Source organism: Thunnus maccoyii, chromosome 5, assembly GCF_910596095.1.
Source record: "Thunnus maccoyii chromosome 5, fThuMac1.1, whole genome shotgun sequence".
Taxonomy (NCBI): domain Eukaryota; kingdom Metazoa; phylum Chordata; class Actinopteri; order Scombriformes; family Scombridae; genus Thunnus; species Thunnus maccoyii.
Window position 1 is genome coordinate 15,935,554 of NC_056537.1, and position 21,316 is coordinate 15,956,869.

The window sequence follows — 21,316 nt, forward strand, 5'->3', positions numbered from 1 at the left end:
AAACTAGTAACTTTAATAATTTTAATAAAGTAATTGTTTTTTCATTCATATAATATTAATCTTGCGTATTTCTCTACAATTAACCAACATAATTATCGAAACAAGGCTCTAAACGGAAGTAGTATGTCCTCGAGCGGATGCATAAACCGCTTGAGACAATTCACTAACTTCCTTTTTACTGTGGCCGCCATAGCGTGAGGAGCGTGGTTCCCGGCGAGCCGAAAACTAAATAACGAAAATGGTGAGAAATGTCATCAATATCGTTGTTAACATGCTATATAATGTTTAGGTTTACACCATTCGTTGTACTTGAGAAATACGGCCGTGTTTTATGCCCTGCGAAAGCCTAAGTTCATATATTATAAAGCAGTGAGTTGGAAAGCTACCGGCTAGCAAAGCTAACACGAGGAGCCATTTTGGACGAGCAGCGTTAGTTCAACTCGGTTACACGTGTGATTGTCTCGTCATTATAGCAGGAGGAAGATGTCGCGAAGTAAATTCTATTAATCTTTTCCTTCGCCGTAGATAATACTCCGGTCAATTGAGTGCACTTATGTTCTTAATGTACTTGTGCTATGAGGGGTCGAGATAATGTGACAGATTTGTTAGCTAAGTCATGCTAGCGGAATCGAGCTTAAATAAGACCGATACCCGAAGAATAGCGATTAATTTGTTTCAATCATAGTGACTGAGAAGCATTATTTCTCTGATTATGCCAACCAACGCGAGATGCAGTTAATTTGTCAAGCAGTGTAGAGTTATTTTAAGTCAGCCTGGCTTTAAAGTTAGTACAGTTTGCTATGCATGCACATGTTAGGGGGAAACTAAAAGGGCGATCTGTCTGGTTTTTTTCCCTCATCCAGATCAAAATCACTATACTTTTGACTTGTCAAATCTGGACAAGATGAACAAGACTCCCGAGACTCATTAAGACATAGATTTGTGAAACCTATATTGTATTTGTCAAAACTGAAAAAAAAACTGGTATAATATGGTCTGGATGGAGAAATATTATTGAAATTGCCCTTCTGTTTTCATAAGTGAAAATGGTGGTGAAAAAATGTCATTTGTTTCCCTTAACTTTTCCTTAAACCCAGAATTTGAAGCTAACTTCAGCATCTTAAGGAAATACTGCATTGTATTGAGTATACATTACCGTCTCAAATCCAACATATCTGCCTAATGATTAATAATGTTCATTTTTCTTCTGCAGGCCTGTGCCCGACCCCTGATCTCGGTTTACTCCGAGAAAGGAGAATCCTCAGGCAAGAATGTTGTCATGCCTGCTGTGTTCAAGGCTCCAATTCGCCCTGATGTTGTGAATTTTGTTCACACCAACATGCGCAAGAACAGCCGCCAGCCCTATGCAGTCAGCGAACTGGCAGGTCAGTATATCAGAATCAGAACCAGGTTAATTGCTAAGTGGGTTTGCACATATAAGGAATCTGATTTGGTGTCGTGGTGCATAATAGTCAAAAATACACACAAAATTCAGCAATTCTAAATGAGATTTACAGTTAATATACATGGAGAGCTGCTACAGGTTTAAATTGAATGAAAAATTAAACTTGAATATGCAAATATTTAGAGTGTAAATAGTATGCAGTGTGCTAATAATAATAATAACAATAATAATAATAATAACACGTTGCATTAATGTAACGAACCATGTTAGATCAAAAAATCACAAGGGGCAAATAAAGGAGATTTTACATATAAAGTGTAATGTGTATGAAAGTCAGCAGCTGGCACGCTAAGTTTAACATAGTTTTACAGTTGCTGAGCTGGCTTAATTAATTGATTTACTAAGTTTATGTGCTTTGTGTGTAATTTTAATTGTCTGTTTATATTCTAGGCCACCAGACCAGTGCGGAGTCCTGGGGTACAGGAAGAGCTGTGGCCCGTATCCCTCGTGTGAGGGGTGGTGGTACTCACCGCTCTGGCCAGGGTGCTTTTGGAAATGTATCCTTTTTACCAGAAATTACACCATTACAAATTATTCTCCCCTTTTTACACACATTATATGCGAAGGCAAACTTAAATCTTCAGACTTGCTGTGATGGTGTAATTTGCGTCCGACTCTGTGTCCAGTGACAGAATGCCTGCTGTCATATGCTGGCGCAGTTGATTGACGAACTTTGAGTCTGAGCAGGTAGTTTGTACTCAATATTACTTCAGTATTGGTGAAAACTCCTTGACTTTGCTCTAGATGTGTCGCGGAGGTCGTATGTTTGCCCCCACTAAGACCTGGCGCCGTTGGCACCGCAGAATCAACACAACCCAGAAGCGCTATGCCATCTGCTCTGCCCTGGCTGCCTCTGCCATTCCTGCACTTGTGATGTCCAAGGGTAAGTTCCTATAAAGAAGCATATCCATCCATGTAGGACTAAACATATGTGGATACTTTTAAGGAATATAAAGCAATTCCAACAGTCCTGTAGTATCAACATTTTTAAGTACTGCATAACATTTGACTTGCCATGATGGTGTAATTTGCGTCTGACCCTGTGAACAGTGACAGTTGCCTGCTGTCGTTAAGCTGTCATCGGGCATTGATGTGTAATAAATTCTGAGCAAGCTCCGGTAACACTTTGTAGTCTTTGATAGTCACAAGAGTTTGTGTGTGTATGTGTGTATCTTGGTTAACATGATATTGTCTACTAGGACACCGCATTGAGGAAATCCCAGAGGTCCCACTGGTGGTTGAAGACAAAGTTGAGGGCTACAAGAAGACCAAGGAGGCAGTGCTCCTGCTGAAGAAGCTTAAAGCCTGGAATGACATCAAGAAGGTAATCTAAACTTGTAGAGTTTCAGCTTCTTTGGTCTGTAGATTGGGCATTGGGATTGTGTTATATCCCTGTTGTAGGAACAGTGTAGGAATCATGGTCTACATTTTAGTCTCTTCAGGTTTAGAGGTAATCCCTCAAACAAGTTTCACTCATTTAAATAAGAGACTGAAGACTGAAAAATCCCCAAAACATGGCACAAGAGCCAAAGATTGTTGCAGTACATGTTGAGTGAAGTATGACTGAGGAACATGCCATTGCCAAGCATCTGTTATCTGATTCATATATATGTTGTGTAGTGTGGTATTAAAACCTCAGACTCTGTTTCCCTGCCAAACACTCAACTGAGCCATATATTTAATACACTCGCAGGTTCCTTCATTCAAATACTGAATTGAACTAACATTGTAAATATTCTTTTCTCAGGTGTACTCCTCTCAGCGCATGCGTGCCGGTAAGGGTAAGATGAGGAATCGCAGACGCATTCAACGCAGAGGGCCGTGCATCATCTACAACCAAGACGCCGGTGTCACAAAAGCCTTCAGAAATATCCCAGGTTTGTTCAAAAGAAAAATTCATTACTGTTAAAAAGGATACATAACATACAGAACATTATCCAAATGAGTACTGCAGTAGGTTTTACAAATTTTAATGAAGATGTGAAAAAAAAAGGACAAAGTAGTGACATAAGCAGTAAGACTATTATCTTTTAGGCTCCAGTCACAGCACAACTCTGTATTTATGTAGGTGTTACATCTAATGTATAATGAATCCTATCTTGCTTGATGTAGTCTTCTGAATTGTGTGGCTTCATTGGTAATAAGCTAATATTTTTTTAATAAATGCAAATATTTTTATAAGAACCAATAAGGCTCTGTATAACCCTGAGTTTTTTTTAAAATTATTATTCTGTATTATGCAGGCATCACTCTGCAGAACGTGAACAAACTGAACCTCCTGAGGCTCGCCCCTGGTGGTCATGTTGGACGCTTCTGCATCTGGACCGAGAGTGCTTTCCGCAAGCTTGATGAGCTGTACGGCACCTGGCGTAAACCTGCCTCCCTGAAGGTTGGATACAAGTGAGTATTTAATGAGCATGCGCACTGTAGCGCAAATAAAAGTGATGATCAAGTGACAGTGATGAGCTTCCACTTCAGGTCCGTGTTTTTGAAATCATGTGATATTTACCGAAGTTCTGAGTTTGAGTAACGCAATACTGATCAATTTACCGTTTGCATATTACATGAAGTTAAATCTTGATGCCTCCTATTTCAGCCTGCCAATGCACAAGATGACCAACACAGATCTGAGCAGGATTCTGAAGAGCGAGGAGATCCAGAAAGCACTTCGCACACCTAAGTACGTATTGCTCACATTAAGATTTATAACTTTGTTTTGACTTGTAAAACTATGATGATGTTCCACTTCAGGTCCGTGTTTCTGAATCCTGATTATATGGAAGTCCTGAGCGATGCAGGAAGTTTAGTACAAAAACTGCAGTTTAGGTGAACTTCACATGAATAAGGCTGTTTTTCATATTTTCATTACAGCAAGAAGATCAACCGCAGAGTCCTGAAGAAGAATCCTCTGAAGAACTTGAGGATAATGCTCAAACTCAACCCTTATGCCAAGACAGCAAGACGTCATGCCATCCTGAAGCATGATCCTGCCGTAAGAACCTTAACATCTTAAGGTCATATTTTAAAAATTGTAGAGTTAACATGTGATTTTTGAATTTGAAATCCTGTTTGGTCTCTCTATAGATCAAGGCCAAGATGCTGAAACCCAAGAAGAAGCCCGGCAAGAAGGGAGCACCTGCAAAACCCAAGGCATAAATCTATAAATAGACTGGATTTCAATGATGAATAAATCAGTGGTTTCAAATTCATGAGTCAGACCTGTCATTCAAAAATTTTAATTCACAAGACTTACTATTTCACGTAAGCTAACAAAGATTTGAGTCTGGAGCTGTAAGGACAAGGGGGTAAAGAGAAATATCAGCACACAGGTTGAGCAGCATTTATCATGTAAGTAATTTGATCATTAGAAAAGATGGCTTTTCAGGCAGACCTCCAGTATAGACCAAATAATTGTTCTATACACAGTTAATTTCACTTGGCTAGTAGTTTGTACACTAAATATACAACTATTGATTGCACAACTTTTTTTTAATCCAATAAATAATTCGTATAAACAGATACTTTTTACTCATAATGCAAATCCAGCTGTTAGAGTAGAGGTTCCCAAAGTGGGGTCTGGGTCCCTTGAGGTGGTTCCAGGGGGTCCCCAGCAAAAACGGGAATAATTTATTTTCACTTTAATTCCATCCATAAGTAACATGACAATTTATGACTATTTTGGTCATGGGTTTAATACACTTTCTGTAATAAGTCATCTAAAAGCAAAAATCTTACCAGATGGGGACCCTGGGACAAAATCTTATCAAATGGGGGTCTGTGGTCTAGTTTGTCAATTGGACGCTTCTGCATCTGGACTGAGTGCTTTCTGCAAGCTTGATGAGCTGTACGGCACCTGGCGTAAACCTGCCTCCCTGAAGACTGGATACAAGTGAGTATTTAATGAGCATGCGCACTGTAGCACAAATAAAAGTGATGATCAAGTGACAGTGATGAGCTTCCACTTCAGGTCCGTGTTTTTGAAATCCTGATATTTACCGAAGTTCTGAGTTTGTGTAGGGATTTGTGTAACACAATACTGATCAATTTACTGTTTGCATATTACGTGAACTTAAATCTTAATGCCTCCTATTTCAGCCTGCCAATGCACAAGATGACCAACACAGATCTGAGCAGGATTCTGAAGAGCGAGGAGATCCAGAAAGCACTTCGCACACCTAAGTACGTATTGCTCACATTAAGATTAATAACTTTGTTTTAACTTGTCAAACTATGATGATGTTCCACTTCAGGTCCGTGTTTCTGAATCCTGATTATATGGAAGTCCTGAGCTATGCAGCATGTTTAGTACAGAAACTGCAGTTTAGGTGAACTTCACATGAATAAGGCTGTTTTTTTATATTTTCATTACAGCAAGAAGATCAACCGCAGAGTCCTGAAGAAGAATCCTCTGAAGACCTTGAAGATAATGCTCAAACTCAACCTATACACCAAGACAGCAAGTTTTCATGCCATCCTGAAGCATGACCCTGCCTTAAGAACCTTAACATCATAAGGTCATATTTTAAAAAAATGTAGCATTAATTTGTGAATTTAAAATCCTGTTTGGTCTCTCTACAGATCAAGGCCAAGATGCTGAGACCCAAGAAGAAGCCCAGCAAAAAGGGAGCACCTGCAAAACCCAAGGCATAAATCTATAAATAGACTGGAGTTCAATGATGAATAAATCAGTGGTTTCAAATTCATGAGTCAGACCTGTCATTCAAAAATTTTAATTCACAAGACTTACTATTTCACATAAGCTAACAAAGATTTGAGTCTGGAGCTGTAAGGACAAGGGGGTAAAGAGAAATATCAGCACACAGGTTGAGCAGCATTTATCATGTAAGTAATTTGATCATTAGAAAAAGATGGCTTTTCAGGCAGACCTCCAGTATAGACCAAATAATTGTTCAATACACGATTAATTTCACTTGGCTTGTAGTTTGTAAACTAAATATACAACTATTGATTGCACAACCTTTTTTTTTAATCCAATAAATACTTAGTATAAACAGATACATTTTACCCATAATGCAAATCCAGCCATTAGAGCAGAGGTTCTCAAAGTAGGGTCTGGGGTCCTTGAGGTGGTTCCAGGGGCTCCCCAGCAAAAGGGCAATAATTTACTTTCATTTTAATTCCATCCATAAGTAACATAATGACAATGTATGACTAATTTGGTCATGGGTTTAATACACTTTCTGTAATAAATCCTCTAAAACAAATAATCTTATCAGATGGGGATCTGTGGTCTAGTTTGTCAGTTTAGGGGTCCTTGATGTGGAGAAAGTTTGAGAACCACTGCATTAGAGGACCTTGGTGTATGTGGTTGGTGAGAGCACATAGACAGGTCTCACATTGCTGTACCATGGGTGGGTGTCACAGGCTGATTCAGTCCGATGGTGCTGCACAACCAGCCGGCAAAGTCAACCTGCTCTGCCTCAGACTGTTTAATAAAAGGATGCACCTGAGGGGGAAATGGAGAGCAGGTTGAGCTGTCTAGTTAGAAAAAAACAACCAAGAAATGAGAATAATGTTCAATATGCACACAAACCATCAACTGTTTCAAGTCTGCTCTTTCTGCAGGATTCTTGATCAAACTGCAATGGAGACACAAAACACGTTGTTATAAATGTGCACTATTTTTTGACACCACTAGGTGGCATCAAGTCCAACGTGTTGACAAAAACAACCAACTGGTGTTTCAGAGTAGAGTGAAGACTACCTTGTGCATGTCTTTTTACATACCATTTATTCACAAAATCTTGGAAGTCGGAGCTAAATATCCCAGGCAGCTTCGGTGGAGGCTGAAAATTAAAAGGCCTGTCAGCACTGAATGGATAAATTTTAAAAATTATGGTATGACCAAACTGCATGACTGAAGGTAAATACATTAGCACAACATACAGCATTATACGGGTCTGTTCATCATATCAGGATGTGGTAATGAAGTGGGCACACTCACCTCATTGACTATGTAATCAAGTAGCTCGAATATAGCCATCGGAGGCCTGCTGTCTGGTCCGTATGCTAAGGGGATGGAAGGAAGACATCAGCCTCTTACTCCTACTCATCACTCAAGGTCACCAATAGTTTTTACTTTATGAAAAAGATTTCTTTTGTTCAATTATGTCCCCAGATCTTTTGAAATCATTTAAACCAAGAATAAAGCTGCTATACAAAATCATAGGATGAACCCGTGTCATAGACTTACAGCTGCCGGGCCGCCCAGGAGGCCGTGGCTTTGGGGAGGACTCGCTGGCGGCTGCTTCCCCTTCCACTGGAAAGCCAAAAATCTGTTCCAGTTCCATAGCGTCAGGTGGTGGGATCGGGAAACGTCCAATAGCCATTTCAACCAGGGACAGACCCATACTCCAGATGTCCGACTGAACGGAGTAATGGGTGCCCTGTAAACGTTCCGGCTACACAACACACATGCAATTTCATCCTTACTACTAAAATACAAAGTCACAGATAATGAAGCAAATGTCACAAAAACACAAGGCTAAAGGAAAGTAATAATTCGAACTTCACTGTGTACACTGACATCCAGATGCACCATGATGAATAATGCTGATGAAACATCTGTATTGAATTTGAGACTTACTGCAATTGTATGTATAAATAAGTGCAGCGGTGGGAGAGGAGTGTGTCCATTTTAACTCACAGACATGTAGGAGCGTGTGCCCACAAAGGAGTTGGCCATGGAGTCTATGAGCTGTCCGCTCACTCCAAAGTCACACAGCTTGATCTCACCGCGGGAATTCACTAGGATATTAGAAGGCTTGACGTCTGAAAGAGCGACATGCAGTATTTAGGAGAACACAGTAGGCAAGTGTTCAACTGGGAACTAGAAGCACAGCAGAACAAAAAGGTTCAGTGCATTTTGTGCTGCTTGTCTGACTAAACCTTGCTTTACATCATTCATATGTACAACACTGACTGCAAAGATCTAGCATATGCATCTAAGACAGGGAATTAATTTAAAGCGAAGATCAATACTCTGCCTCAAGTAATTTAGAGCAAACAGTGTTAACAAGTACGGCATAGCTAAGGACACATGCATTTGTTTAAAGGTCTTTTAAAGGGTAGAATATCTTATTTTGTTTGTGACATTGTAAATGAAATAGTGACTGACCTCTGTGCATGATCTTGTGTTTCTCCCTCAGGTAGGAGAGCCCTTTAATAACCTGGAAAGATAAATACTACATATCAGCACAGTAATGATACAGATTATTTGGAATTGCAAAATAAATAATGTACTAGTGCTTATGTTTCAGTTATAAACCCAGTTTTATATCCAAACAGGCAGTGTTTAGCAGGTAATATTTACCAGGTTTACTATCTTTGTTTAGCCTGTAAGCATGCATGCTAACATTTGCTAATTGGCACAAGTATAGCTGAGGCTAATGGGAAAGTTATTAGTTTGGACAAATTGAAATTTTGTCCAGATGACGGTGCAAAGGAGCTGATGGGGCATGAATGTCTTTACCAAACTACATGGCAATCCATCCAATAGTTTTTGAGACATTCATCACTCAAAACCACAAATGTCAGCCTCATGGAGACACAACAGGAAAGGCCAGGGGATCACCAAGGTCTATAGAATTCATTGAATGTCTGTACCAAAATTTGCACCTATCAATACAGAAGATAAAGGATCCATAAAGAAGATAAAAGATATTTGACAGGATAAGTGAAAACCTGCTTGACCTGCTTGTAGCACCAGAGGAAAAGTCAGTAGGATTCATCCTGTCGGGACCATGACTGTCTGCACAAAATTTCATGGCAACCCATCCCGTAATTGTAGAGATATTTCAGTCTGGACCAAAGTGGTGGACCAACCGACCAACAGACAGTCCAACATTACCATCCCTAGAGCCATGCCTCTAGAATGGCTAAAAACAACACAATATAGCTGCAGAGTGATGACCGGTGTAAGAAACAGATGGGAGAGGTGTTGGAGCTACCCACAGCAATGCTGACTTTGCCAAGGATCTGCTCTGGGATCTTGCCTGCTTTCTTAAGCGACTGGTCCAGGGAGCCACCATCCTACAGCCAGCAGGGAGGAAACATATGGAGAGCATCTGCTGGAAGGACTCTTTGTAATTTTTGAAATACAATACTTTCAAACAAAATTAGTTTCTTTCAAGGCTAATGAAAACTCAGCAGCTGTAACATATTAAAGCCCTGTACCATATGCTCCATGCAGATGCTGATTTCTCCATCACTGTAGAAAGCTCCATAGAAGCCCACAATGTAGGGGGAGTTACACTCATGTAGCACCTGCAGCTCCCTAATGATCTGGTTCCTGATGGCAGGTTTGATCTCCAGGTGGATCAACTGGAACACAGGAGACATCAGGTTACGACCATTTTCATGCCACACAGAACATAAAGACTAAATGATGCAAACTCCTGTTTGGATGTGTGCTTGGCTATGCACAACATTATTTAGTATTTATGCATGTAATTATAAAATGGATGATCATATGGGAAAAATTATATTGATGTATGTTTTGGTTTATAATTGAGTGATTTCATTTCATTTATGTGTGGGTATCCAACAATGGCTCTTGGATATTTTATTTAGGCAGATTGATGTCCCAGAAACCCACATCCCATGTTCTACTCAAAATACTTGCAAGAAAAAAGAGACACATTTCCCTCAACGCTCTGAAAACAGTGATACTGCCTGTCTGAAATACGTTGAGTGCAAAAAATGTTGTTTTTTTTCACAGTGTCTTTATCAGAGCTGTATCTACAAACAGCAAGCAGCTTACCTTCCTTGCCATAATCAGACCGGAGGGTCGGTGGGAGACCTTGAACACAACTCCTCCGTTGCCTGCGCCCAGCTCACAGATCTTCTCAAAGTCATCGTCCTTCAGCTCTCCCACCTTCTGCTTCTGCGTCAGAAAGGCTTCCAGGCGTTTCCGCTGCTGCTCATCCAACTCCAGCTCTTCCAGTTTCTTCTGCAGTGCCTCCAAGTTTGTTCTTTGCAAAGAGAAGGATAAACAAAGACAGAGAAAGATGAGTAATTAATGTATTCTCAATGTATTCTTCCCTAAATAAAAGCTTCTTGAGTCTATTCAGACAGAAGTTTTTGCAGATGTTCTTTCTTGGAAGTACTGGTCATCTCCTCAGGAGACATGAGGGAATCCAGATCTACTGTATCTACAGTGTTATATCACTGAAACCTAAGAGGAAAAACAGAGTTTTGTGTGTGATTTCTACAACTGCATCTGCCCTTTGGGAACAATGGTGACCAACCAAGTAGCCAGCAGACAGCCAGTGAGGGTCACAGGTTGTCTTTCAGTTTTCCTTCCCGGATACCGATGTGAGGAAGCTCAGTTCATCTGAGTGCTGACGGCTTGACGCCACTCCCCTGGCACTGCTGTTGTCATGGCGATGCATTTCCTTGAGAAGTCAATTGTGGGGGGGAACTCTGACCTCTCCTTCTCTGCACAAACTGAAACACAAAACCAGTCTATGCTTTCATCAATAACTGTTCACGCAAAGAGCAGTTATTGATCATGTCATTTCAACTGATTAGATGATCTAATTGTTGGTCTGAGTGAACTGATCTTGAGTTATGATGTAATTTGGAACAAATTCTTTTTAATGCAAAGCTAAAAGCTGAAAATACTTAAAACAAAAGCATGCAAGATATGATTTAATTTGCCTGCAAGTGTACAAGCTACTGCAATGTGTTCCATCTTCAACTACTAGATAAGGATTCATTTTCTTTACTTCAAGTGCTAGTCTTCCATATTTGCATTATAATATGCTTATTTGCCAACAATAAGATCATTTTCATCAAACTCAATAATAATTGTGCTTTTTTTCCTCTTCGCGATTAATCACGACTCAGTGGAGAGCACCTAGAACAAGGCAGAACGCCGCTCTCTCCGCTGCTCCACCACACAGCAAAGAGAGGGTTAAGTGGTTTTATTTTTGACAGCAGGCCTGCATATCCATGGAGACGAGGTGCTGAGTTTGAGTTGGCTGTGGGTGGCGTGGGCGTTCTGCCGACAAGAGCTGGAGGTGGAGGAGGCTGGAGATACTGAGAAGAGGAGCAGCCTCTCCACACAATATGTGGGAGGGACTACAGCAGCTGCACACTGCAGCTCATCTCTAGGTGCCGGAGGAAGTGAACACGACGCAGGCCTTTTGTGCTCCATCCACACAATGTCCAAGGACCTCAAGTAGTCTTGAACGCAAGAGACGCAGTATATCTGCAGTTTGCCATAAAGTGCTGGAAAGAAGATGTCATCTCTGTTATCATGAATGTGTTTGTGGTTGTGAGCCACACATGCATCAGAATAAAAAGTGCTATCAGGTTTTACCTTATTTCTTGGGTTGGAAAAGTATTTGCCAGTTTAACTTCTAACAGTAAATCTTTAAAAAACTGAAGTATTTAGATTTTGCCCAATAATAGGATCTTATAGTGTTTTAAGTTATTAGGCCTATATTGAAATAAATTAAACAACATAAATTTTAGAGGCTGCAGTTCTTGCACCTATATACTGTTTTCTTTAAAATACTTCTGCTTTTCTCTACCAAACCTATAAAGTGCATCACAGTAGACTGAGAGCTGCATGATTATTCAGTATCAGAAAACAGGAGTGTCACAGAATCTGTGTTTCACCAGGCACATATAGTACAATTTGGTGTATCACAAGGAAGTCATGAATTCACTTCCAGATTATTGTGGTTGCTGTATGTGTTAATCATTAATTTCCTTTTCACACATTCACACTCCATTTTCATTTGTGAGTGTGCATCATGTGTGTCAATATGTAATAAAAGATTAGACCTTTGTTAACCAGAATAAGCCTATACAAAGGAATCAACAGCAATACTTTTCTAAACGATGAAACTCTAAATATATTAGATGGATTTAATTCCCTAATAATACAGGCAGATACTGTTAAATCTGACCGTATGTGATGGTAGGATATATTTTAAGATTTTAGCCAATTGCCTGAACAGATCTATCTAGAACAGGTTGTTTTTATTTGTTCTCAGATCTCCTCTGATAATATTACATGCTTGGCTGGCATTATGTGGGCCTCTCTGTACAGTTCTCCCATGGCTGCCAGCCATTTCACGCTGAGAAAGCATTTGGCGGGCTGGAATGGCAATTCCTTTTCACCAGAGTGGAATGGTCTGGCTTCAGTAAGAGGCTCATCGATTGGATTAAGCTCATTTACACCCAATATGCAACACCTGTGCTAGTGTGAGCATCCAATCCTTCTGCATGCGGACTAGAGCCAAATCACTAAAATAATGCGCTACACTGAAAATAGATTTGTAGATTTGTTTTGGAGCATGAGCAACCTCACTCTCTTTCTATATAACAAGTAGTGCATTTTCTTAAGTTTCTGCTATAATACTGATATAATACTGATATTATACACAGAGATCATTATTATTCTTATTATTATTGTTATTATTATTATTATTATTATTATTATTATCCTTATACAGCATAGGGTTAGGGTTAGGCTTAGGGTTAGTGACACACAATTTTGACGTGTCACAGTAGAAAAAGCACCGGTGTATGAGAATATTAACAATGGCTGAAATCCATTTGGTTTCAGGGTCCTGGTATTGTGCATGCTGGCTCATGATCATGGCTTACTGGGACACTTGAATAGGACAGTTACTAATAACAATAACATCATTGATGAACATCATTAATGTTACTAGTAACACCTGTGCTTTTCCTACTTTGATGAGTCAAAATGTCTGCTGTGAAAAAAAGTTTCTTTGTTTGAAAGGCTGTTGGCTTTTCTGTTTCCACCCCTCAGTGGGCCAGAAACATTTACTGTTTATAAATCTCAGTGGGGAAGTAGGTAATGCTTTATTATCATCACTGAGGTGCTTTTGAGCAAAACACATAACTACCACCCTGCTCCAGTGGTGCTGCTTGACCAAAAAATCTTCCATCTTCCAGGACAAATAAAAGTGAGTTTAAGTGTCTGAGTTCAAATTTGCAAACATGCTTTTCTGGCAGAGCAGAGCAGAATCATTGTAACATAATTAAAATGAACAGTGAACCCAGAATGTACACCCACAAAAGTGTTCTCAATTACTGTGGCTGAATAGACTTCATATCGGAGTTACTGTAATTACAAGTTTCCTACTTATAAACAGTGTTCACAACAACCTCCAAGTCGTAATTACGACTGTGTTTTTCTGAAAGCTCTGATATTTCTGACTTGGCGCTTAATAATACATGGTAATTATAGGAAGTGCCTGACAAACATGGATGCCTCATGTCAGCCAAATTCAAAGTAATTAAACTCAGTCATTATACAACCTTCCTGAGTTGTTGGATAATGTGAACGCTCTAAAGTCCTAAACATAGGAATCTTACCAGTCATTCCCATCCATCTGACATAGCGTAAAATAATGATGAAGGTTTGAAGTTGTACAAGGACACTAGGTCTAGGTGCAAGGCCATTGGAAATTGATGAAATGAGTAATGCCTGTACAAATGTATTCAAATGGACAACGTTGTCCATTTAAATAAATTTGTGGTTTGGAGTCAGTGTGTGGACGTTTCATCTAAGGTGGAAGTTTTCCAGCCTTGGCAAATACTACAGGAAAGGGGAAGTGGTCTAATTAACCAAAATAAGAAACACCTGTGGGGATGACCCTGTTCACTGTACGATCACACAGTAAACCTTCAGTGATGCTATTTGATTTTATTTTGTAACCTGACAAACTGCACAAACTACAAAGAACTGTGGACAGCTGCAGCCTTGTGCTTCTTTAATTTGTCGGTCACCATTAAAAGTACCAACTGGAACATGGCACTGGGAAAGTGCTCCCAGAAAATGATGCCCTCTGGTTTGACCTTGAAAGCACCCATACATACCCTCATCCTCTTATCTGCTACATTACATCTATGTTAGCCCCAGATATACACACCCATCCTATTATACCACCTGTGGAGCCTGATTCTTTAAATTCAATCCTCCCCTTCACTGGTCTGCAAAGACTTGGCAAAGGTCCAAGCCCCCCCAGAAACAAATCAGTCATCCACCTTTTGGTTCCTTAAGGCCTTTGCAGGACTTAAAAAACTTGATGATACATTTGACCTGTCTGACATCGACACTGAGCTCTTTTGGAAATTGCCATACATCGGTCTACTTCTCCAAAAAACTTCCATAAGTTCAGATGCCTGTTGGTCACATTATGGAAAGCACACATAAATGTTATTTGTTTTTTATGTGGGCTTGAAAAAGTCTAGACACTGGAGGTGCTATGGTGAAAGGGGTACTTTAGTGTGTACTGAACTGAAAAACTCAGGAATTCAAACAGACTATCAAAGCCAACTTAGTCTACACATCAACTTTTGTTTCAAATTCTAATTCAGATAAGTTTCTCACATATTCAGTATAATCTGAGGAACCTTCAGTCCAGGTTTAATGGATTTGGCTGCAGCATTTTAAGGGTAAATTCATACTGCGATCCTGCTTGGAAAACAGAAAACTTCTTTGGTGCCCGTGGCATCTGCTTTACAGCATTCAAGTGTTTGTTGTATAAAGCATTTGGTATGGAGGAAGAATACTACTATAGGTGGAATAATTACCATATGTGTATGACATAAGTGTGGTGTTTAGAGCTCATAATGAAACACTAAACTCTGCCATTATTCAATTAGATTTCTCATTATTAGGCCAAATTTAACCTGTGATGCTGTAACTGTGTAAATATAATACATTTTTACCATTTCCTTCTTCATGTGGTTGTGTGGGAGTGCAGTTTCATGCAAGACAAAATGTGTGCAAAGTGTGAGGAAAAGTTGTGTGCCTGCAGTCTCGTCAACCACCATCACTGGACTGAAACAGGATTTGCTTTTCCTTTGAGTCTCAGCCAGCTGAAAGTGTGCACCCAGACAAAAGTGGCTTTTTATGGGAAAGAGGTCTGAGTAACACCAGCCTGCACAGCGTGTCAGCACGACATCAGTCTGACTGCCACAGAGCACAATACAGCTGGGCATTGGTGAGCACACACACACACACGTGCGTGCAGAGTTCTCACTGCGGTGGGACAAGAATCCCTCCACAGCAAAGACTTCCAAATCTCTGAATCAGAGTTCCTGATTGTTGTTCCATCCTGACATAATACTCCTCGGCCCGTCACAGCCTGCCCACAGCGGCAGGAATGTCATCATCAAAAACTAAGCCAAGGCACAACTCAGCTGTTCAACATTATCAGCATGTCGAGCCTCCATCATGAAAGCACAATGTGTCTGAAGATATACTGTATATGTATAGGACTAAACATACTCTTTATAATGGAAGCTCGCTCTTCAGTTTCTCCAATTTAAAATCAAATGTTAAAAAATAGTTTTATAGTTTACTGAGGTGCTTATATCTAATGTATTAGATATTTTAATTATCAAGTCATCTTCCCATCGCTTCATCTAATCGCATGTTTTGTCTGAGAAACAATCCCAAACCCAAAACATACATTTCAATATAACATAAGACAAAGAGAAGAGGTAAATCCTCACAACTCTGAAGCTGCTACCAGGTTGAAAAGTGATAGAAACAATTAATCAGTTGTCAGATCTTTTTGGTATTTTTGTCTTTTCTTGTGCTATACAAATAAGGTTTTATTATTCATCATACTATTATAGTTAATTTTTAATCGTTTTCGGTCAATCACCTGATTGGTTAATTGACTATTTGTTCCACTTCTAATCCAATTCTGCTGGTATCAACTAACTGCCACTGAATTTTAGCTAAAACTCTAACACAGAATTGAGTAAAAATTCGATTTTAGTCCATTTCAGTTATTCATCGCAAAAGACTGGAATGGCACGTTGCCTTCAGAGATATGATGTAATGATGAAACAATGAAATATTCCGCCTCTACAACACATTAGAAAACCAGCCATCACGATGGATGACATGTTACGTAATCCTCATCTCGACTGATCCAGCTTGTTGCTGGAACGACTGGGATTTTCCCTGTGAACTGAGAACTAGAGCACAGTGTCACAACAATTTAATATCTCCATTACTGTGTTTACTGTGTGGTGGGAACAGGCCTACACAAAACTTCTTCAACACACAGAAATATTATTCTACACACTGCTGCTTCCCCGCAAAGGTCAGTCTCTGACTAATCAGTGTGCACACAGTGAGCCGTGAGAGTGAAGGAGCGTCCTGCTCATCCATGATGAGCTGAGGATCTGAGAGCTGCACATTAGAGACAATGAGTTTAGATCCTCTCTGCTGAGAAGCACTGTGACATATTAATGTATGACAGTGACTTAGGAAATTAACATAAGTCAACTTTAAAACATAAAATGAAATCAGGAGGATTTTTATCACCATCAATATTTAGTGTTAGTTGATTTGATTTCTTCAACCCATAATTTGATCATCAGTTGTTGACATTCATCAAGAAAAAATGCCAAACATTTACTGGTTGTATCTTCTAAAAGAATCAGGATATGGTGATTTTTTAATTTTATGTCGTTATAAATTGAACAACTTTGGATTTTTAGCTGCTAGTTGAGGCTGAAATTAGTCAGTTGGGAGACATATAAACTGATCGCTACATATTTTGATATCTGTTTCATCTTTTGAGTAATTTATCAAACATAAATGTCAAACGTTAACTGGTTTCAGCTTCTCAAATGTTAAAATTTAGTTTTCTCTGTTTTATATCAGTGAAAATTGAATACCTTTGTAGTTTTATTCTTACTGAATATAAAGACGTCGCCTTAGGCTCAGAGAAATTGTGACACACTATTCTTCACAATTTTCTAAAATTATAGCCTAAACTGTTCATAGTTTCATTGATAAAATAATACACAGTGTTTAGTCCATAATGTAGTAATCGTCAGTTACTGTTGATCAGATAAAACAAGCAATTTGAAGATGTTTTGGTGGGCTTTGGGAACCTGAAATGAGCATTTTATAAATTATACAATTATCCAATTAATCAAAAATGAACTCATTATATTAATTGATAATGACAATGATCATTATTTGCAGCCCTAGTGTATATCTCAAACACACACACACACACACACACACACACACACACACACACACACACACACACACACACACACACACACAGTCCCATATAAGAGACAAGTTTACACATACTGTAACGGAGCTATCTATAGCTAGTGATGCAGCTCTCATGTGCCTTAACATATTGAGCATGCACCTTCCATTAATGATAAATCAGAATATCGATAAACCACATTCACCAGCCCAGCCTGACCATCACTAATGGATGAACGCTGTCACTCACTCTATGGCTCCGGTGCCGTTGATAGTGTTTCCATCGGGAATGGGGTTGAGTTGGATCGGCTCTGGCTTCCTTCTTTTCTGCATGTTACACACAAGAAACAAGCTGAAGCTGCAGCAGCAGTGTGGATGGAAACCCGAAGAGAAGGGGCCGAAATCACAGCAACACAGTCAGGTCAGAAAGAAACGGACCAAACAGGAAACACAGCGGTGTTTGTCATGAGCTGGGTCAGATATTCTTCTTAATGGGTGGATGTGAATAATGATCCGGGAGATGAAACGTCACGAAAATATTTACATTGGTCTTCCGGACAGCATGGCTGTGCTTGGGACAGCGCCCCCTCTGCTGGTGACGGGTGGTATTACCGTCCTGGATTCAAATAACGGGTCAGTTTTATTGAGACCACTTAGTTCAGTCAGTGAGTCCTGTATTTTTCCTGGGATTGAAGGGTTTTAGCCACCTGGGTGGAGTTACATTCAACAGCCTAAAAAAGTAACAAATTATAGTTGTTTTATAGGCTAGTTTCAGCATTTTAGACTCAATATATTTAAATTAGATGACTTTTGGCCTTAAAGCTTCATAGACTTCATTTTTGGTGTATAGTCTTACATTGGAGGGGACTTGGACTAATGACCACAGTATGACCACAGTATAATGACTGCAGCCCTGGGTGGGAGCATGTCAATGTTATTCCAAGTCATAAGAAAGTTTAAAGTCGCCCTCAAGTCAAAAATGTGTTTTTCTTCTTGTTCCTACAGTTGGATGTTTGAGCTTCACAATGATGTACATACAGAGTTTGACACTAGAAGTCTGTTTTCAGTTTCATCTGCCGATGGAGGAAAGTCACTCTGTATTTATCAAAAATCTGACTTCAAGATGTATACCTACGAGCATGATTTGTGACATCACAACTAGTTTGGAGCCAATCGTGGTCCAGTATGTAACTTACACAAGTGTGATGTGGAAACTTGAAGCCTCCAGTACACATAGGAACTTCCTGTTTCCAGCAGTTAAACTTTTGAAATGAACAAAAATTGCATATTCATAGATTCTTAATGAGGTAATTGAACTTTTTTGGGCGGAAACCATATTAGACACAAATTATTATTAAAAGCAGAGTATTTTTATGTGTCTTAAAACATGTATGGAGGGGGTTCAAAGACTCAAATTAAGGAGTCCAGAATAAGTTATTCTTCACCAACGTTATTTCTAAATGTGAACACTGACAAATATACAGTAGTTGTTGTATTACTTTCTCCTTATTCCAAAGTAATAGATAGTCTTGACAGAGTCAATCACAGTAAAAAAAAAAAAAAAGCCATAAAAATGTATATTCAAGAAACACAAGAAATGAGATTCATGTTTTCAGAAAAAAGAGCTAGTGACTGAACATAACAATGAAAAAATAAAGTAGTATAAATTAAGCAGAAAATGATCTATTTCTAAAGCATTTTTATTCAGAATTTCTCATTCCAACATTAAATTCTTTATTGGATAGATGACAGTAGACAGACAGGAAACAAGGGAAGGGAAAAGGACATGACATGCAACAAATGTCTCTGGCTGGAATCCCAAATCCAGAGTAACAATAATGGTGTACTTGGATCTTCCAATTATCTTCATGCTAAATTTCAGTGACATTGTTGCAGGTGAACTCACTTGAAAAAAAAACAAACTAAAAAACTACCAGCAAAATTAAAAGAATGCACACAATAAAAGATTACTTTCATCTAAGCTGTGTGCTATTACATGCAAAGTGGGAAAATGCTTTTAATGCAGCAAATAATAAGCCACTTTATGTGATTGATTAAATATAATAGAATCACATAAAATAATTCAACATAATGAATATCTAATTAGGATAGCGTACTTAAACAGACATCACATGTGTCAACAAAGCAATAGAAAAAACTGAGAGCCAAATGTGAAGACTTTATTGGATAAGCCTTTAATATTTGTAGCTATTCCCAATTTTTGTCACGCTGCTGGGTTTGAGGTCTCCATTAAACTCATCCAACAGGTTTTTCCTCTCTCACTGACTGTTATGTGTCTATCAGTGCTGCCAGACTGCCCTTTGAAATTGTTTTCTCTGCCAGGTTAATAAAGGAAGGATTTTTTGATGTAGTCCAGCCTTGATTTTGGGTGCATACTGCATCACTCAGACTGTTTTGACCTCTGTGGGAAAAAAAATAATCAGAACTACCAAAGAACAGTTTCACCTGTCAGACAGGAGCCCATCAGTCCAGTGAATGATGTGTCAGCTGTCAGCTTAACTGTACTATGTAGATTAGATATCAAGCACAACTTGAAACTGGCTGCCATTTTTACACTCTACTCTGAAGTCTCAACACATTGTCCTGACAGACACAAGGCCACTGAGCCGTGCCCGGTTTACCAAAAAGCATCTTGCTTCTAAAATCATCTTTTTCTTCATAAACCAGGACTGACAGAGAGGAAGGATTGTCCGTGCCCTATCTCGCGCTCATGGACAAGGACCATGTGAATTCTAAGTTGCTTTTGACAAATTGGGTTGCGGGTAGCCGAGCATATCAGACCTCACTACAATACTGGTCTCCCACATGGACCATAAAACATCTATGCTCTCAAAAAGCATATTATGTTCACCAAATTGAACTTGTGAGAATGCAAGATGTCCTTTAAAACTGGTGTGAGGTGTCGCAGTAATGTAACAGATATTATTAACATAAAGGGCAATTTCACCAAAAGTATATTTATATAGATTTAGTCACCCAGGTTTTGAGATGTTGTCTCAAGATTTACCCTCCAGATGAATGAAATTTCATTTGTGGACCCCAAAATCTGTGAAAATTATATTTAAAGTCCCCCTTCAATCAGAAATGTGTTTTGCTTGTTGTTACTTCTCTCAGATGTTTGACTTTCACTGTGCATAATGATGTATATACAGAGTTTGAATCTGCTGAAGGAGGAAAGTTTCTCTGTTCGCCTTAAATTAAGATCTGTACCTGCAGACCAATTGGAAACCAATTGTGATCTAATAAAAGTTCGATGTGGAAACTTGAGGCCTCCAGTAAACATACACTGTGTTTTTCCATAGTGTCATTTTCCTATCGTGGTCTATTCTGTACACAAAACAAATACTGGATGTCCGTTGGTCATGGAGAAGGAATCCCCTCTCTTTTGCTCTTCCTGAGGTTTCTTCCATTTTTTCCATTTTTTGGGAAGGAGTTTCTCCTCATTTGAATTGAATGTCTAAGGGTAGAATATGTCGTATGTCGTACAGATTGTAAAGCTCCCTGAGGCCAATTTGTGATTTGTGTTATTGGGCTACATAAATAAAAATTGACCTGACTTGACACTGAGAATGGACTTTTCAGTGATGTAGGAGACATCTTGTGTCCAGCAGTTAAACTTTTGAAATGAAAAATATTGACATGTTGATTCTGGATTTTTTATTTAGGGAGAAGGAGTAGGTGTAATTTAAGATTTTTTTTTAAAACAAGGTAATTATACATTTTTGTGAAAAAAGCATATCGGACAAATTATTATTCAACCCAGAGGTTTTTTAGTCTTAAAACATGTC

At 39.1% G+C, this 21,316-nt stretch overlaps 3 protein-coding genes and 6 non-coding genes across 9 annotated transcripts; 8 read left to right on the top strand and 1 right to left on the bottom strand.

Annotated features, from left to right (window-relative positions):
• The first annotated feature begins 135 nt into the window (after nt 1-135).
• Nucleotides 136-4,674, top strand: LOC121897777 (60S ribosomal protein L4-B). Its single transcript, XM_042412500.1, has 10 exons — nt 136-241; nt 1,214-1,385; nt 1,856-1,962; nt 2,210-2,348; nt 2,665-2,789; nt 3,213-3,342; nt 3,709-3,865; nt 4,062-4,145; nt 4,337-4,457; nt 4,550-4,674. The coding sequence occupies exons 1-10, from the start codon at nt 239-241 to the stop codon at nt 4,619-4,621; spliced, it is 1,110 nt and encodes a 369-aa protein (XP_042268434.1). The 5' UTR covers nt 136-238; the 3' UTR covers nt 4,622-4,674.
• Nucleotides 2,053-2,151, top strand: LOC121898139. Its single transcript, XR_006096360.1, has one exon. It is a non-coding gene; the product is annotated as a small nucleolar RNA SNORD16 (small nucleolar RNA).
• LOC121898140 lies at nt 2,477-2,576 on the top strand. The gene has a single exon (XR_006096361.1). It is a non-coding gene; the product is annotated as a small nucleolar RNA SNORD16 (small nucleolar RNA).
• Nucleotides 3,919-3,989, top strand: LOC121898135. The gene has a single exon (XR_006096356.1). It is a non-coding gene; the product is annotated as a small nucleolar RNA SNORD18 (small nucleolar RNA).
• LOC121898138 lies at nt 4,192-4,258 on the top strand. Its single transcript, XR_006096359.1, has one exon. It is a non-coding gene; the product is annotated as a small nucleolar RNA SNORD18 (small nucleolar RNA).
• Nucleotides 4,675-5,199: 525 nt separating the features above from the next.
• Nucleotides 5,200-6,164, top strand: LOC121897986 (60S ribosomal protein L4-like). Its single transcript, XM_042412833.1, has 4 exons — nt 5,200-5,354; nt 5,561-5,644; nt 5,837-5,921; nt 6,044-6,164. Exons 1-4 carry the CDS (start codon nt 5,233-5,235, stop codon nt 6,113-6,115), a joined length of 363 nt encoding a protein of 120 aa, XP_042268767.1. The 5' UTR covers nt 5,200-5,232; the 3' UTR covers nt 6,116-6,164.
• Nucleotides 5,408-5,476, top strand: LOC121898136. Its single transcript, XR_006096357.1, has one exon. It is a non-coding gene; the product is annotated as a small nucleolar RNA SNORD18 (small nucleolar RNA).
• On the top strand, nt 5,691-5,757 carry LOC121898137. The gene has a single exon (XR_006096358.1). It is a non-coding gene; the product is annotated as a small nucleolar RNA SNORD18 (small nucleolar RNA).
• A 15-nt stretch (nt 6,165-6,179) lies between the features above and the next one.
• Nucleotides 6,180-18,066, bottom strand: map2k1 (mitogen-activated protein kinase kinase 1). Its single transcript, XM_042412832.1, has 11 exons — nt 17,758-18,066; nt 10,248-10,458; nt 9,662-9,808; nt 9,440-9,517; nt 8,604-8,655; nt 8,133-8,257; nt 7,680-7,887; nt 7,431-7,495; nt 7,214-7,272; nt 7,020-7,065; nt 6,180-6,932 (listed from the first exon to the last, which is right to left on the bottom strand). The coding sequence occupies exons 1-11, from the start codon at nt 17,838-17,840 to the stop codon at nt 6,819-6,821; spliced, it is 1,188 nt and encodes a 395-aa protein (XP_042268766.1). The 5' UTR covers nt 17,841-18,066; the 3' UTR covers nt 6,180-6,818.
• Between the last annotated feature and the right edge of the window lie 3,250 nt (nt 18,067-21,316).